The sequence below is a fragment of the Cynoglossus semilaevis genome, chromosome 1 (genome assembly GCF_000523025.1).
Source record: "Cynoglossus semilaevis isolate Cse_v1.0 chromosome 1, Cse_v1.0, whole genome shotgun sequence".
NCBI classification, from domain to species: domain Eukaryota; kingdom Metazoa; phylum Chordata; class Actinopteri; order Pleuronectiformes; family Cynoglossidae; genus Cynoglossus; species Cynoglossus semilaevis.
Window position 1 is genome coordinate 27,465,282 of NC_024307.1, and position 17,043 is coordinate 27,482,324.

The 17,043-nt window shown below is 39.3% G+C and overlaps 1 protein-coding gene across 3 annotated transcripts in view; it reads right to left on the minus strand.

The window, feature by feature from the left end:
- Window positions 1-17,043, minus strand: part of afap1 (actin filament associated protein 1) — a 78,363-nt gene that overhangs the window by 18,038 nt on the left and 43,282 nt on the right. For all 3 annotated transcript variants that reach the window (XM_008323864.3, XM_025054422.1, XM_008323873.3), the window contains exons 3-5: window positions 16,883-16,965; window positions 478-586; window positions 177-388 (exon numbers count right to left, since the gene is read on the minus strand). In XM_008323864.3, the coding sequence (XP_008322086.1) occupies window positions 177-388; window positions 478-586; window positions 16,883-16,965 (404 nt within the window). The remainder of the gene's footprint in view (window positions 1-176; window positions 389-477; window positions 587-16,882; window positions 16,966-17,043) is intronic.

Below are 17,043 nucleotides of genomic sequence, written 5' to 3' on the forward strand. Positions count from 1 at the left end.
GTAAAGTTTAGCATTTGGGCTTAAGTATCTCATCAAATGGGCTATAGTCGTTTTTTTTCAATGTTCGATCCTGAAATTTTGACCAATATCGGCACAATACCGAGCCATCCTTAATTTCCTGTACAAAAGTGAAACCTTATGGATTTGGACCAGAAACACAAGTGCCTCTTATTTACCAAAAGTTTGTTATCTTTGATGACACACAGCAGTTTGGTCCACTGGCCGAAGCGTTTCTTGCGCAGCAGAAACGCGCAAATGCGAGCATCCTTCACCAAATCCATGGAGGCTTCCTCAGAAGGCCACTGGTGATGCATCTTCTGGCCCTTCCCATCCTCTTCCTCCTCGTCATATGACTCGTAGGAGCTGCTCATTGCATCAGAATCATAGTCTGACGGGAGGCAAACACATAAACTCTCGTTATATATTTGCGTTGAAATGACCAAACATGGCAAAAACATGGCAGTTAACTTCACTCACTGGAGGTGATGTACTCAGGTGCCTTTCCTGGGCTTAAAGGAACTGCCTCTTCATAGTAGCCTTCGGGTAGAGATGAGCTGGGCAGGGGAGGCGGGCCGTTGTTTGGAGGCTGGGGAGGAAGTGGACAATTTTTGCCTGGTTAGTTTAGAAAAAAGACGAAAACTAAAATTTACCCACACTCCTGTATGTGTGCATCAACTCTCAATTTCTTTGACCATTGGAAAATTCTAGAAACAATTCATTGTTGAAGCTTGAATCAATTTGTTTGACTGTCTAGTTATAAGAGGTTATATAATCGAGAAACACATAGTTAAGTAAGAGAAGAATTGCTAGCTAGATTAGAAGCAAGTTAAAAAGCTATTTAAGAGGCTAACATGCTAGCTAATCAGCTAATATTGCTAAAGTGCTATTTGTCTAGCTAGATAGCTAGCTATATAATTCATACTCTATGTATTTTTTTGTTACCACACTACGGAAGACCAATCACTACTGCTCTTGTGAATAAAATATAATGCCTTACATGTTTGCTTTACCCACAGAAGGTGCTAGGTTCGAGCCCCAGAGAAACCATACACGTAATAGCGCCTCATGTGGCAGCCTGTTTGGGTTGCACAGACTCACACTAAATTTACCCTTTGAGGGACAAATAAGGAACTTCAATCAATTCTGATTACTCAAGGAAATTGTTTTCCATGATTTAAGTGTCTATTATTCATCAGATTATTGCAGCACAAATTTTTAAATACTCACACAAGAATGCAAAAATTCAGAAGCTTGTGTTATCTGATTTACAAAGGTTTTCTGTTTCCCGGCTCACAGTATGTTAATGTGTTAAAGTGTCGACACATACTGAAGAAAAACATTTATAACATCAACAACACAAGAGTGTTGACTCAAATCAATGGAGAATCACTTTGCAACGACATTTTTACCATTTAATGCAAAAAGTGAAATAGAGGAGTGTTAAGAAAGAATGTACGTCGGCAGGAAACGACGGTAATTAGAGGTACAACATGACAGTGAAAACAAGTCTGTAGCCAACTTTGGTGTTGGTTTAAGAAACCCAACACATACTCCTAACAGTAATGACTGCAACCGAACTGAAACGTTACTTTGAAAAAAAATATTTTGTGGTAAAATATGCTACAGAAAGTGTCCCTCAGTTTTTTTATTTTTTATATTTTTATGGTAAGAAAGAGCAAAACTCGTAAAAAAATCCCATAATAGCATTTTAGCGCATTTTAACGCAAGTACAGAATGATATGCACTCCATGTCCAATAATTCCACTATTAAGCACTTACTGTCGCATTTTTTCGACATATTTTTAATAATGGCCTTTTTTTCAAAGACGGAAATTAAACCAAAACAATATAAGAAGTTGACGAAATATAATAAAATGAAATGGATGTGAATGGATCTGCCATAAAAAAATAGCATGGACACAGTCCAAATAGTGCTGAATTCCTCTGTAGAATCAATAAAGGGGCGAGAACCATTGAGAAATATATTTGTCAATTAAAAGGCTGGACCTGTAAATAGACATCGGAACACAGAGAAACGATTGGTCCGTTGAAGAATTAACAGTGGTCAGGAACAGTGTGATCGAAACTTTTCCACTACTTCCTGCTCCTCGTACTCTACCTAGCTCTCTCTCTCCTCCCCCTCTCTCCCGCTCGCTTTCTTTCATGACTCTATGCTAATTATGACTTTCTCCATATTAATTCCATTATTTGGATTAGTCACAAATAAAAAAACAAACATTTACATGCGGTTACTTTTCCATCCCAGGATTATGCAGAACGTTTTTCCGTCATATTTAAGAATGTTTATTTATCTCGATTAATCAAGATTAGTCATAATTTAGGACCAGGCCTAATCATCATCACGACAATCTGAATAAACCCATCAACAGAACCAGTTCAAACCGTTCCTTACATCAGTTCAGGGGAATGCAGTGGGAACTAGTAATGCTGGGTTTTTCAGGAAAGTCCCTTTTGGTTTCATCTCTGATTTTTTTAACTGATGGCAGAGATGATTCTTTTTCCAAAAGTGTGCTGTGCCTAAAGGGGAGAAACCTTACAACTGTAATGAACCTCTAAGTGGTAAGAGTGGTGAGAGTGGTACATTTGTTACATCTACCCCAATCAGGTTATCCAACTGCAGTGCGGTTAGCATCCATTTCTGATGCGCAAATACAGTATGACGTTAGCCTTTAAAGCCAAAGGAGTTTGTGTCACTGTACCGTCCACTGTCATCATTTCAAAAATTGTATCGGACAACGACAGAAACGCCAAGGACAACAATATAATTAATGCATTCAACTTGACATTTTATGAGTATGATCTTGAACTTCCTACCAACCCCCCTGCAGGTGGTGAGTCCACTGGAAGGTACCGACCACCCTAACCGGGATTCGATCTTGCCCAGGAGGTGAACCCTGGGGTTCCACACCAATGCCTCTGGGCCAAAGCGCCACTGATCTTGAGCTTATCTAAATCTATTTTTGCAGTAGTACAAGCCTAAAAAAATAATCTGCATCTGCATCTCTATATAATAAAAGGCTTTGCTCTTCAGTGGTTTCTTAGAGTAGCGGTAAGCACGCCTGCCTCGGAAGCAGGTGGTCCTGGGTTTGATTCCTGGAGGAAGTACATCACTGGCGCCCACTAGGGGCAGGGCAGAGCAGGACTTGGTTCTTACTGACTTTTTTTTTCCACCCAGGGAACCGCCTTTTTAATTTCTTTGAAATCTACGTAATTCCCTATGGCTTCATCCCCCCAGAAGTAAAGCAATGGTCATTTTGTCAATGCATAAAAACATCTGGTCTGTTCAAAAAAATCATTTTTCAGACTCTGGGCAGACAGGTTTGTAGGAAGTGGTGAATAACGGTTAATAAATATGAATGTAGAAAAAGCTGACAGAAATATGCATTATAATAACTCCAGTCCTCAACCTGACCCTGCATTAGTGTGGGTGTTCACTGTTTTACTTCTTTCTCATTCAGACCAAATATTTTGGCCTCTTTTCTCCTCTGTACCGCTCATTGTCTATAACATTCGGATAAAGAAAGTAAAGAATGCATGCAAAATTCAGCCTTAAAATCCTTATGAGACCCCCCTTTTCTCCCCCAAGACACAAGATACAGTATGTGATCTCCGAGGCTATCATGGTTCACTGTTTAGTTTCTTCTCCAATCTGCCGTCTCAGTCAATAAAGCTGGCTCCTTCATTTGTTAATACCCCTCCTCATCCTGCCTCTTTCTTTTTTTTCTCTCTCTCATCTATTAGTCAAGTGCTCGGACGAGCCTCGGGCAGAAACCTTATCGCATCTCCTTTGGGGAAAACAGTGGTTCAGTGAACTCATTTCTTGGCAGGGATCTGTTACCCCACTAAAACCCTGCACCGCCAGTGTTCTCCTCCCTAAACCAGCTCTAACACAAAAGAAAAAAAAGAGTTCCAGAGCCGAAACAAAAGCCTTTAAGAACGGCGCACGATTTCAGGTCTCGAAAGTGCGACTCGAGTTGTTTGTCTTATGTGAAGGCGACTGTTGACATTGAGTCTGAAGCACATATCACACATTGCAACAATTTCCTGGATGAAAGTTCGGCACTAAAGGATACATTTATTAGTCGTGCAAAAAGTTTAGCAATTGTTTAGTCAAGACTTTTCCTCTCTGAGTGCGGCCGACTATTACCGCGCACCGCAAACACATTTGTTTGTAGAGGACTGAAGTTTTAGCAGCGGGTGTTTTGTACTTTTGTCCTTTTGTTTCCAATGCTTCCAAACAACAGCTTGACTTCCCCTGACCAACGACCAGCATATAAATCAAAGCAAGGCTCTGAAACTCCGATTCTAGGTTAAAAACTGCACTCTGCTCCTTGACTGATTAAAAGGAACACACACACCATCAAACCAGAGCTGCATGGAAATGTACCAAACACACACACTGTCCTATGAGAAAATCTCAAAGAGCCACAAATTACATACAACACCACATGTGAGTAAAATGTTGAAGCCCGTGAGGACAGTTGATCATGGACACCCGAAACCACAAATAGAGAGGACTGACTGTCTCTTTTTTAAGTTTTGACTCCTGGTTGGATAAAGTATTGCGGATTACTGTCCCGCAGTGGTTTAAAGCAGGTTTCAAACTCCTGGCCTGGGGGCCACTTCTGGCCCACAAACCCCCAACATCTGGCCCACAACTATTCAGTTATATTTATATTCTTGTATTTGTTCTTTCATTGAATCACTGAGTTGGTAATTCCTTCACTTTTGTATTATACAGGTTTTGTATTTGTTTGCTAATATAGTTTTTCTGAAAATCAAACAATGATGTGGCCATCTTTTGACATGACTGTTGCAGCAGCGGGTCTCAGATCATGGATTTCAGACCCCCGATTTGCAGAATTCAGCAACAGTTTAATAAATTGAAATAGTAGGGGTGTCTGATATTAACTTTTTGCTGATATCCAATATCCAATCTAATGTCCAAAAACATACATTTCCAATTCCGATATCAATCTATACCGATACATGCAGCCGATTGCCCCCAAAACTGAGGTAAACGTCTCAGTGCCATACAAGTGATTCCAACATTTTTGAGAAAACTCGGGTATTGCATTATCGAATTTTCATTACCACAGGAAAAACCAATAATGTTTCTTACAGATAATAATTATGCTAATATCGGGCCGATAATATCAGTGAACCGTTGTTATAGGACATACCTTAAAAAAAGGTTAGAGTTAAGTTATTTGAAGAACAGTATATGTAAGCTAAACTACTGCATGAAAGCGACAAAAAAAAAAACATACGGCGAAACAAAAACAGTAAAAACATTGTCTCCTGATCTTTCTATATGGAACGTCTAACCATAAAGAGAGGCCTCATGTACAGGTCATGTGCATGGATGCAGATCAGAATGTAAGAATTCCACAGACAAAATGTGTAATTAGGTGGTGGTAAAGGAGTCTTGACCTTGGTTTGGATACTTCAGAGTGGGAGGATTGTGTGTCTACTGCTGGTGCTGCTGCGGCCCTGGCCTGAAACTCACGTCCAAACATTTATGCTAAGTATCCATTTCTGCACTGCGTAGGAGGACTGGACCAGAAGAAATCTCTCTGCTTCGGTGCCAGTGGGACGCTGGAAGGGATAAGCGGAGTGGACGCAGGAAAGGCACTCCCTTTAGAGAGGGATTAGAGGGAAGAAAAACTGCATTTCCCATAATCCTTAGTAATTTACCCTGGAATGTTTTACCAGAAATCCTACGGTTTTCAGGTAGAACGTTGGTCATGTTACTACACGTTGGTTAGTGTTGTGAACGACTTTAAGACTTAATGTATTCCTTTGTAATATAAAAGCATAGTGTGTAGTTTTTCATGTTTCCTGTAAGCAAGTTAGCTAGGAAGAGGAGTGGAATTTTACAGCTTTGCTCTCTCTTCATTATGGAAATAAGTGTCAAAGTTAGCTAAATAGCGTGAAATGCTTTTTTAGCAGTATGGTAATACTTTCCTTGTTTTATATGTCTTACATATTTATTCTTTGATTTTGGTTTCATACTTTTATTTTAGGAAAACTGCAATCTACAGCCACAACGCTCAATTTTAACATTTTGTGTTAAAACCCAAATATTTATATTTCAGTTAGGCTAATAGATTTAAATTAGGAATGTCCGATATTAACTTTTTGCCGAAATCTGATACGCCTATATCGTCCAAACACTTTATTTCTGATTCCGATATCAACCAATACCGATGTATGCAGCCGTCGTTCCCCAAAACTGGGGCAAAATCTCAGGACCCCGCAAGGGATTCCAGCATATTTGTCCAAACCTAGACATTGCGTTACTGGACATCCCTAATTTAAATGTCTATTAACACAACAAAACCAACTAACAAAAGTTAGCTTAGCTATTTTTCTAGTGGCATACAAACTCGCGAAGTTTACTACACATTTTTAGTCGAAGTACATTGCTACTGCAAAAAGTACAAAAATTATAAATCCAAGCAGATACAAATGTGCACTATAGTACATACAAGCCTCGTCCTTAGGTGCTACAAAAGTGGAGGCCTGAACATAAGGTACTTCTGTCTAAGGCAGCACTAGCACTAATGTACAAGTGGAAGACTGTTGCAAAGTTTGCTTGAAGCTTTATTTATCCAGAGCAGGGTTTGTCAAAGACTGTGCTCTTGTGTAGCACCACCCTGTTTCACAGTAACACACATTCACATCTGGGAGCCACACAGTGAAACCACAGTCTTCTGCTGTTGGCCACTGGTCATCTCACTACTTGTACAAGTGGAGGTTAAGTACCATACTGAAGGTCACGAGGATGGTAGTTATTTGAGAAAGGGACTAAGAGAGGGTGTGACTCCTCGGCTCTCCTTGAACAGACGTTTGCAGCTGGTCCCAGCCGCCTGTCTTTTCCCCCAGCTACTGCCACACATATTTATTCAAGCACATGTGTTTTCAGTCGTGTCTCCTGTCAGATAAATCAAGGACTGACCAAATGTTTCAGATCAGTTGCTGCTGCACAAGCGCGGCTACAGACAATGCAAAGTTTATCGGGTTTGTTTTTGAAACCTCTGCTAATACCAAAAGGTACAAAAAGACCGAGATGAAAGCGTTGACGGCTAAGCCCGAGATCAAGCGAGAGGTGGAAATTGAAGCCAGTCTGACGAATAAAATACACACAAAGGAGTAGTCAGACAAAGCAATTACCCATCATCCTCTGGGGTATATGCCTGGTGTTTGTCTCAGAGCCAAGCTAGTTTAAAAAAAAAAGCAAGTGAGAAAATGAACCCAAAGTTAATTCTAAATATTTAAATGAAAACTTGTTGGTTGTCAGTTTCATTTATCAATTCAGTTAACGTGTTACCTCACATTATTATTTTCAAAAAATTTATAGGAGCAGAAAAGTACCATTGGGAAATACGATGTGTATAAGTGGCAGGGGAATCGCTCAACAGAATAAAAATTTAAAAACACACTTTCTACATTGGGGGCCAAAAAGAACAAACAGTTCTTAGCTGACAGTCCAGAGCTGAGAATGTTGTCACCAGAAAAATAATTATTTGAACAAGGCGCAACTATTTTTGCTCTCAATAAAACAAATTTAAAAAGCGCCATACATATATCATACACAGGTAGAATTCGATCACTGCATTGGACCAATCCAGTAAACTAAATTAGTATGGACTAGTGATGATGCAATCTGATACCCAAGATCGGTATCAGTCCGATATTGGTCAAAATTTCAGGATGGAACGGATACCCGATACCTAAGCCCAAATGCTCAACAAGTCAATCAACTTTTGACTGAATAATCAGGGCCACTATCACCTCTGCTTTGCTAGCCTGTAGCATACTACAGGAGAAAGAAGGTATCAGACTGATCAATCAACTGGCAGTATCCGTATTGGACATGAAATGGTATCTCTGTTATGGACTCGATACAAGAGCAAATAACTAGATAAATGGTAAGCTCTGGTAGGTATTATAAAATGAGGAGGGGGCCAGGTTTGATATACAGTAAGTCACACAAAATTTTTATAAAGGGTATATACTCTATTTTAAAAAAGCAAACATTTCTTTATCGGAATGGCATGAATTTTCCATTGAAAATATGCACGAAGTTTTGACTCCACGCATACCAATGAAGTATAATCACAGAGTACAGTCACATTGTGTACTTAATACACCACGGTTTTATGTCGGTGGGTCAATGATCGTGATATATTCGATCTGATGTGCATTTCTTACATGTAGTGGACGATAATAAAATATAAATCGATTAATGTTTGACCGGTTCAAGTATGGGGCGGCAGAGGTAAATGGTATCTAATGGTCTCAAAGCACTTCGGAGGACGGGTATTACATTTTACCTACTGACATGAATGTCGACAAGGACGGCAGCCATGCCTGGAATCAAACCGACAACCCCAGGGAGGCAAGAGAAATGCAATGCAATCATTTGTTGTGACAAATGGTGGCAGTCAAACTCGGAAAATACTCATTGGAAAAGATAATTTGCATTAAATGTCAAATGTTAATGTATGAATATGAATAGTTGTCTTGCATAAATCACTACGAGAGGAATTGAGTGCAGGAAACACAAAAGCACACAACCTCCGTGATACAAACCACTTCTTTGTCCGTACATAAACCACCCGTGATATTGTTACCTTCACAAAAACAAACCTCTCTCACAACTCCCATTTAAAACACTACCTTACACCCACTATTCATTGCTTTCTCCTTTTCCTGCCTGGGGCTTGCCGTTCAAGTGTGTATTCAGTGGAACAGGTGCATTAAGCATTGGGCCCAATGTTGGCAGTTGTGCAAAGTTGCAGTGAGAGCTACAAAAACAACAGGGGATTGAGGCAGGGTTGGGAGTTTCCTGCATTTCTCTAGCCTCACAATGAGGTTTAAATGTGGGTCACAGCGTTTAGTACGCTGGTACTCCAAGTCTTTGGGGAAAAGGAAAGGCTTTTTCTGATTTCGTATTTCGTGAGGTGATGTAGGTTCATGTGTGTAATGGAACCGGTGGGTTGTAGAACCACAATGCTCTGGATCATGTGCACAAAAAAAAAAAAAAAAAAAAAAAAAAAAAAGACAAAATGCTGTGAGGAGCTGCCATGCTGTTTGAAAATGTGGTTCACCCTAATGGAATTTAAATTTTTCCTCTGGTACTTCTAATACAAAGTACTAGTGTGTTGCAGTGCAAACCAAATTATTCTAGACCACGGTGTTAAATATTATATTTGGCTCTGAGAGTCCACGCACTTTACAGGTTAGAAGTCGTCCCACATATTGCTTGATGTTTTGTTTTTTGTTTTTTTAAATATCCTTAGGTTTTTTCTTTGTCAAATTCGACAAAACAGTAAATTTTACTAAAAGAACAGTCATTTTTAAACCAATTTTATTATAGGTTTGCACTTGATTTCTATATGGTAAATGGCTTTATGCTTTTCCTGGAATTTCAAATGGGATTACATGATATGTGTAGAAATTGATTTTAAAAAAATACCAATAAAATGATTTTTTTAAAGTTAGTATTATTCTTTTTAAAATTATGACTACAAACACCACACATAAATATAAAATATAAATCTAGTTCAAATAAAATGCAACATATCGAATTCTCTGAGCTGGCACATCTTAATTGATCATGTGAACAAAATGAATGAAATGCAAAGATTGAATGAAAGAATTCCACTATTACAACACTTTCAGTATCATAGCAACAATGATTCACTTGTAAAACTGAAATAACAAACGCTTAAAATAAGTGTTGGGGGACTGAAAACATAACCTGTTCTTCAGTTATATTCACATATTTCTGTTGATATTGTGCAGTTACCTCATGTTTATTTGAGACAAAACTTTGAATCCCTACTTTTTTTCTCGGTTTGAAAATCTGGCTCAACTGAATTTACGGGACCAAGATAAGAGAATACTAAATAAAATGTGGGGTGTACGCTGGACAGATTACCATGGAGTTGCTGTGATGGTGTGACTCACAGCCTTTTTGTGCCCAGGATGATTTGAGTCATACAATCGGATATATTGATGTGCACAGGATGTTTTGAGAGAATGTTGTTTTCAGAGAATTTATTCTCAGTGACTACAAAGCTTTTGCTGCTCTGCATCGTGAGTTTCCACTTCAAACAATGAAAATGCCTGGCTAAATTAATTACTCTGACCAAATACAATTTGGTGTCTGTCTTCAGCCTCCTGTACTTTTACAAATGCCTATAAAAGGCCTATAATTGATCTATATATTGTACATCTGACCTATAGCCCTTTAGTCACACGGCCTGTTTTTTTTTTTTTTTTAACCAGACTCCAGGAATTGAACTTGAGTTTCCTTTGGTGCGTTATTAAGTCACTTCATCCACTTAATATGTCAAAAAAAAAATATCTTGGCATAGTAATAAACCCTCCAAAGAAGTGTGGAAAAAACTTGTGAAATAGATTTTCCATCCATGCTCCACTTTCTCAGCACTGACTTCTTTTTTTTTTTCCAAAAAAGCCCCAGTAAAAATAGGATAAATTGGTTCAGGCTCCTCAGATTAATCACTTTGTGTGCACACATCTTGGTCGGGGCCCAATTCTCACTGTAGTTAAGACTTAATCAATCTCCAATTTGCCACATGTTTGGTTACAAAGCGCTTCGCCTTGAAATATATCTGTCAAGCCAACTCTTCCAGTCCTGGGTAAATGACACCATAGTGCTGATGTCACTGCGAGCTTTGCTGTGGTTGACTAAAACCGCCGAGCTGGGAAAACCCACTGAGGAAGTTGAATGTGAACTTCAGTTCATCAGTACCAAATGGTAACTCAATTGTGCCATGTGACAAACACTATCACAAACTGTTCCAAAGAATGCACAATTGAAGAACTGGAAAATGTGAAATGGTGTGACTGGAGGGCCAAGTCTTGCCGCACAAGCCGTCTGTAAGTTGACACAGGACCGTGACGGAGTACGCTTTCCCTTCAGGTGCAAAAACATTTGGTTCGGCGAGACACAGCAGCCTTGTATTTATCACGAAGACAAAGCTGCCGGTCGATGGCCACCAACGTTGCAACGACAGCCTAGGGCTACGAATTTGTTTTGAGAAAATGACGTGGTTCAAACAATCAAGATTCCTTTAAATCGCCAACGGTCTGACAACACGTAAAGGTGCATTTACACATAAGTGTACACATCATTTATTTAAGGAATGTATTTATCTCTGAAAGTGCCCGGGGAGCGGTTAGGAGAGGGCGCCGGCAGTTCAAAAAAAAAGTGGGAGGTTATACATTCCAAATCGCACCCAGACTGCTAAACTGTACAGTATCTCTACCTGTTCGTGCCTTTCTGCGACTGTAACACCAAAAACAAACAACTAAGACAGAGAGTACAAACCCACCCATGTACTTCCATTTCTACTGGCCAATTAGATTAAAGAATAGTGTGTTTAAATATCAGACGCAGGAAGAGAAGAGGTCAAGTGGGCGGCACCACTCTCCAACATCAACACAGATGGAAATCATTTGGGTCTCTACAACACGAGGACTAGACCTCGTTCTACTGACGTGAAGCCGCCATGGAGGTTCACTTTAGCATCGCTTAAAGGACGCAATTGATCGGTGCCTTAGTAATAGCATTAGCGAAGTGTGTTTAGAGTAGCTAGAGGCGAAAATATCTGGGAATCATTCTGAAACGAAGGGTGTTGTCAATAAGATTTCTCCTAAAAGTAATTGTTTTTGTACACAGCAGATGAAAAGCTCAATAAAAAGGAACAGATATTTTAGCCCTGGTTGGTTGTAGGCAATCACTAGCCTCGTGAATTCCACCCTAAATCTTGGTCTGAGTGCAGACAGGCATGCTATGTGCTAGCAGGAAAGTGTTCTAAATGCTACTTCTGATGTTTGTTTAAAACTATGCAACATTTTTATCTGTTTAATGAAAGAGAAGCTGTGGACTTAATTGATACCAAAATATGAAAACCAAACCAAATCGTGAACAATATTCAGAATTATTATTGTATGTTTCTTACCTACAATTAGGCAACATTAGACTATCACTATATAACAGGGCTCCCCACAGAAGTTTACAATCTGCATCATATGGTATAGTTTGCCTGAGGCCAAGTTAAATGTGGAAGTTAAAGCGACTAAGTGGATGGGATGTGAACCCAAAACCTTGACATGACGGAGCAAAATCCTATCACTACGTCACTTTAGTCTATTTTTTTTTTTTTTTGGTTTTACGTTTACATTGATGCAGAATACAAAGCACCATTCTAAGTGGTTTAAAAGGAGCTGAGGTCAGCTAACGGAGTCACGTTATTGCAAATACAGGGGGACTAACATTTGGCATGCCAAAAAAAAAAATCCTGCAATACTATACTGGTGAATTTACTGTATAACTGTGCAAATGTCTTTTTGTTTTGACCCATTTCCTAAAATTTCAATTACATTGAACATGGGCTCCATCTGGAAGATAATCCATTTCCCTATAATGCAGTTTTAATTAAAACAAATATAACTTACATTACATTTTAAGGACTTTTGTTGAAAGTTACGTGACAATTGGAATGCGTTCATGTGGCTGAGGCAAGGAGCTTTCGATGACAGGACTGTATTTCATGCTAACGATAAAAGAGCAACATTAGTGAAGGATAAATCTTGGATGGGAAAGGAGACGGAAAGAAAGAGTGGGAGAGCTCATCGCAGTCTTTACAGTAATCACACCCCCGCTTTTGAGTACTGGATTTGTCACATTTAGGCGTCGTTATAACCTAATTGGACACAGGCCTCGTCTCAGTATGGAAGAAAGAATGTGCTGGTGAATGGCACATTACATGTTGTAAACTAGCGCCGTGATCTTCTTCTGTAGAGCAGTGTGGAGATTTATGAGGTGGTGGATGTGAAGAGGATCAAACTGGAGTGAAGAGATCCTCAGCAACTCAGATGCATCATATATTTGAGGTAGCCAAAACGCAGTTACAATATGATTAAAATACATGAGCTACACGCTAGTATTAAAACCTCCAACTGGTTAAAAAATATCAGTAGTCCTTATACAGACCAACCACCAGAGCCTCAACTCAGGCTACAATGTTTGTGCACAAGTTTCAATAACAACTCTTAGAGATAAGACACACGAACAAATCATCTCTTTGTTTCTAATGCTGTTTTGCTAATAAGTGTCACACATGACTATCATGCTCTGCTCAAGTTACCCAACATGCCTTAAAGCTCAGCTGACTTGTTTCTAGAAACAGGGTTTTTTTCAGTTAACTGTTGGAAACAGCCTTGCAGGGCCAATAAAATTCATTAGCAATTCAGCCAATTTAGCCTAGGCGAGATTGCCACAACAGAAAGACAAAATTGTGACTTACAAGAGTCACAAATTCACATAATGTCCTTTTTAAGAGAAACTATTTGCTACAGAACAATGCTAAGCTCAAGTAAATGTTCAAAGTCTTTAAAAATAGCCTCGTTTCTCATGAACTCCTGTCTTTGTTAACCACTTTTTTGCTTAACTTTTTATAATTGTAAATAAATAACCAAACATTTTCAAAGAGTTTTTCACTAAATAATAGAATGACGGGCAATTAACAGCATGAATTAGGTAGCAAACATTAGCCAGCTCTTGGTCAGAAGCTAGCAGTTTAGCATGTAGCCAAAAATGCCTATCTTTATTTATTAAAACGCAAGGAGCTTACTAGTACATATGAACATGTGCTCAAGCCTATGTCTTATATTTATGTATAATATGTATGTATATTTTTCTACTCTACAGATATAAGCACTAGGTTGTAGAAATTATTTGCCGAAGTTCCCAAAATAAAGAGCATTAGAGGCAAAGTGGAGGGAAATGTTGAAAATTTAGATTACAAAACTATCTTTGCAGTTTAAACAAAAATGTAAAAAAATAAAAATAAAAAAATCAATCCACAACCTTTATTCGCAACGTCTCTAATTCACAGTCTATCCACCTATTGGTTTTAACAAACATACTCTACAGATATAAGCACTAGGTTGTAGAAATAATTTGCCAAAATAAAGAGCATTAGAAACAAAGTGGAGGGAAATGTAAAAATTTAGATTACAAAACTATCTTTGTTACAGTTTACTACAGTTTAAAACTACAGTTTAAAAAAAATTAAAAAAATTCAATCCACGACCTTTATTCGCAACGTCTCTAATTCACAGTCTATCCACCTATTGGTTTTAACAAACAACTAAGGAGGTGCATGACACATGTACAACTGGAAAACAACCTCCATTTATATGATGAGTCACTTGTAATTTGTGCAATAATCCTCTAATTACACTAAATAATACCAGTAACACTATAAATCCACACACTAAATCTTATGTAATAATAAGGGACCTGAGTACAGGCCACAGACTTATGAGCCTGACAGACACTGCTGTTCTTTCTGCAGCCACAGGCTCTCTGTCTTGCAGAGAGCAATGGTTTGGCTGGGCACTGAGCCCTGTCGGGTCACAGACAGACCATGGCTGAGGCCGTCTCCTGCTCCTTCACGCTCTTTAGTTTTTCTATTACATCTCTAGCCTCCCTTATAATTGTTGAACTTTGATTAAACCCATAACTGACGTTTGAAAATAGAAACTAGATAAGGTTCTCCTTCTGCAGTCTCTCACTCTTTTCTTTATAGCGTCTATCGTTTTTCTCCCGCAGGCTAAAATTTAAACAACTGTACAGCAGCAAAAAAACAAAACAAAAAAGGATTGGAAGGCAGGAGCAGAGCGGCTTCTTTGTCTCTGTCTGGACGGCTTATCCCGAGGTCAGTGTGGAAATGTGATGAATGGTAATTTCAGAGCAGAGAGACAGCAAAAGAGAGCTGGAAGCAAATGAAAGATAGCAGCTGGGTTTCCATCCAAGTTTATTTAGGAGAGCCGTTCTCCGCTGATGTTATTCTATACCCTGCACCAACTTACAAGGATGTACACTGTCCTAAAAATATAATCCAAAAATATTCATACATGTATACATGTATATCGAAATACTTAAGGATAGTTCAAATACAATAAAATCTCAAGCAGAAGGCTAGTCCAAGCCAGACAGAAACAAATCCTTTAGCATTAAACTTAAAAAAAAAAGAAGTATGCATAGTAAACACAGCCAGCTGACCAGAAAGCAAGCAGAGCTTTCACACCATTAGCACATTTCAAATGAAAACGCTGTCTCATGCTTTCCAATATACTACTGGTTCTCAATTATTTTCTGTCACTCCCCCGACCCACACCCCCGCAAATCAAAATACTCTAGAGAACCTGATAACATGTATATTTTCTAGAGAACCTGATAGCATGTATATTTTCATCTATACAAACCACTGTATGAGTTGCTGCCACCTAGTGACTGGAGGCTTGTTATCATTCAAGCATTACAGCAGTGGTACACTTATGCCCAGCGTGCCATATTCCATTGGAAGCCCCTCACGCCAAACCTTCCTACTTGTATGTCTTGCTCCTGTCTCTGTCCTTGAGGTTAAAATTCCTCCAAACATCTGATTGGACATGAAAAAGTTCTATCGAGCCATCCCTAGTTTGGAGATATCGACTTAAGGAACATGTTTGATATTGGATAGTTGAGATTTTTTTGGAAATGGATCACTATTCAAAACATTTCCTACAGACATAAAGTCCATCTGTGAGCTTTAGTATTATGAGACATAACCAGAAGGCGAGCGTGAAAGTGTGTCTTCCTTCTATGGAAAAGAAATAAAATCTCGATCCCAGCCGCAAGCAGAGGTCACCGAAGAAAGTTGAAGACACGTTCTGGTTTTAATCATAAACGTATGTGTGTGTGTGTGTGTGTGTGTGTGGAAGTTATCGTTAAAATGTAGAACAAGAAATTGTGGCTTTTTGTTATGTGAGAGAACTCTTGTGAGCCAATCACAGGCACACCTGCTTTCTATTACACACACACGCCCACCCATACGCACACACACAGGAACAGGGTTGCTACAATAGAAATTGCTGTCGTCACCGACTGTCAGGTTGATGCAAGTGGTGCGCAGCCATTCCATTGCGTCGAACGTGCAAACGGTGAAAGTGAAACGTTTCACCGTCATTGTTTATTATTATTATATTTCACTTTTCAACACCACTTACGGCCTTTGACCTCATGTTATATACAGTATATGACTGTTTCACTCAGTGGCTAGAACCATGCGCTAGAAACTAAGGCTCAAACTAGTGTACTGTATTTAATATTTATATAGTTATATTTAATTATATGTGTTAATGACAGGGCCGACCCGACGTTTGTTTTCGCAGAGTTTATAAAGTGGAGCTGGTGCAGATGTTGTTTTTCACAAAACATCAGTGCAAACATCACGCCCAGAGCCACGTGAACTTCAAGTGACTAACAACGCGTTGCCGCAGTGGATCCAGTTTGGTCTGCGTTGCTATGACAACAAAGGAAGGTTATTGTTGAGTTGTCAAAATTTGGCCGAGCTCCACTGTGGAGGAAGGAGACGGGACACAGCGGTGGAAACCGAGCGAACACCAAGTTGGCTGCTGTGCAATGAGACATCTCTGTTCAGTCAGACACCAAGTGCTTAGAATAACACTGACCGCTAGGCTTAAGTGGGGCTAAGGCTACAGGAAATGCAGCTGATTTGACAACGAAATGACCCACATACGACCCTGTCCCTGGAGACCCGAGTATAAATCTTGTGTTGAACCCTGGTTAGCACTGTTGTTTGGTTCCAGTGTGGTAAGTGTTAGGGGTGGCTGTCTGGATCTGGAAACATCTATCCCGATGATAACTGCTTTAATAACTTAGTTGAGGCAAGTGTGCTGTCTTGTTAGGTCCAGTTTTCAAAAACATCACTACAACGTAACAGGAGTTATGGGATATTAAGACAAGTCTTACCAGCCAGGGATGTGGGATCTCGGGAAGGGGCATCTGGGGTGGAGCTGGTAGACCACTGTGGATCTCAGACTTGAAGGAAGGTTCTAGAAAAGAAGAGAAAATGACAATTAATCCTCAAAATTAGTACACAGGACCATGGCACGTTACTGGAATTGTAACGT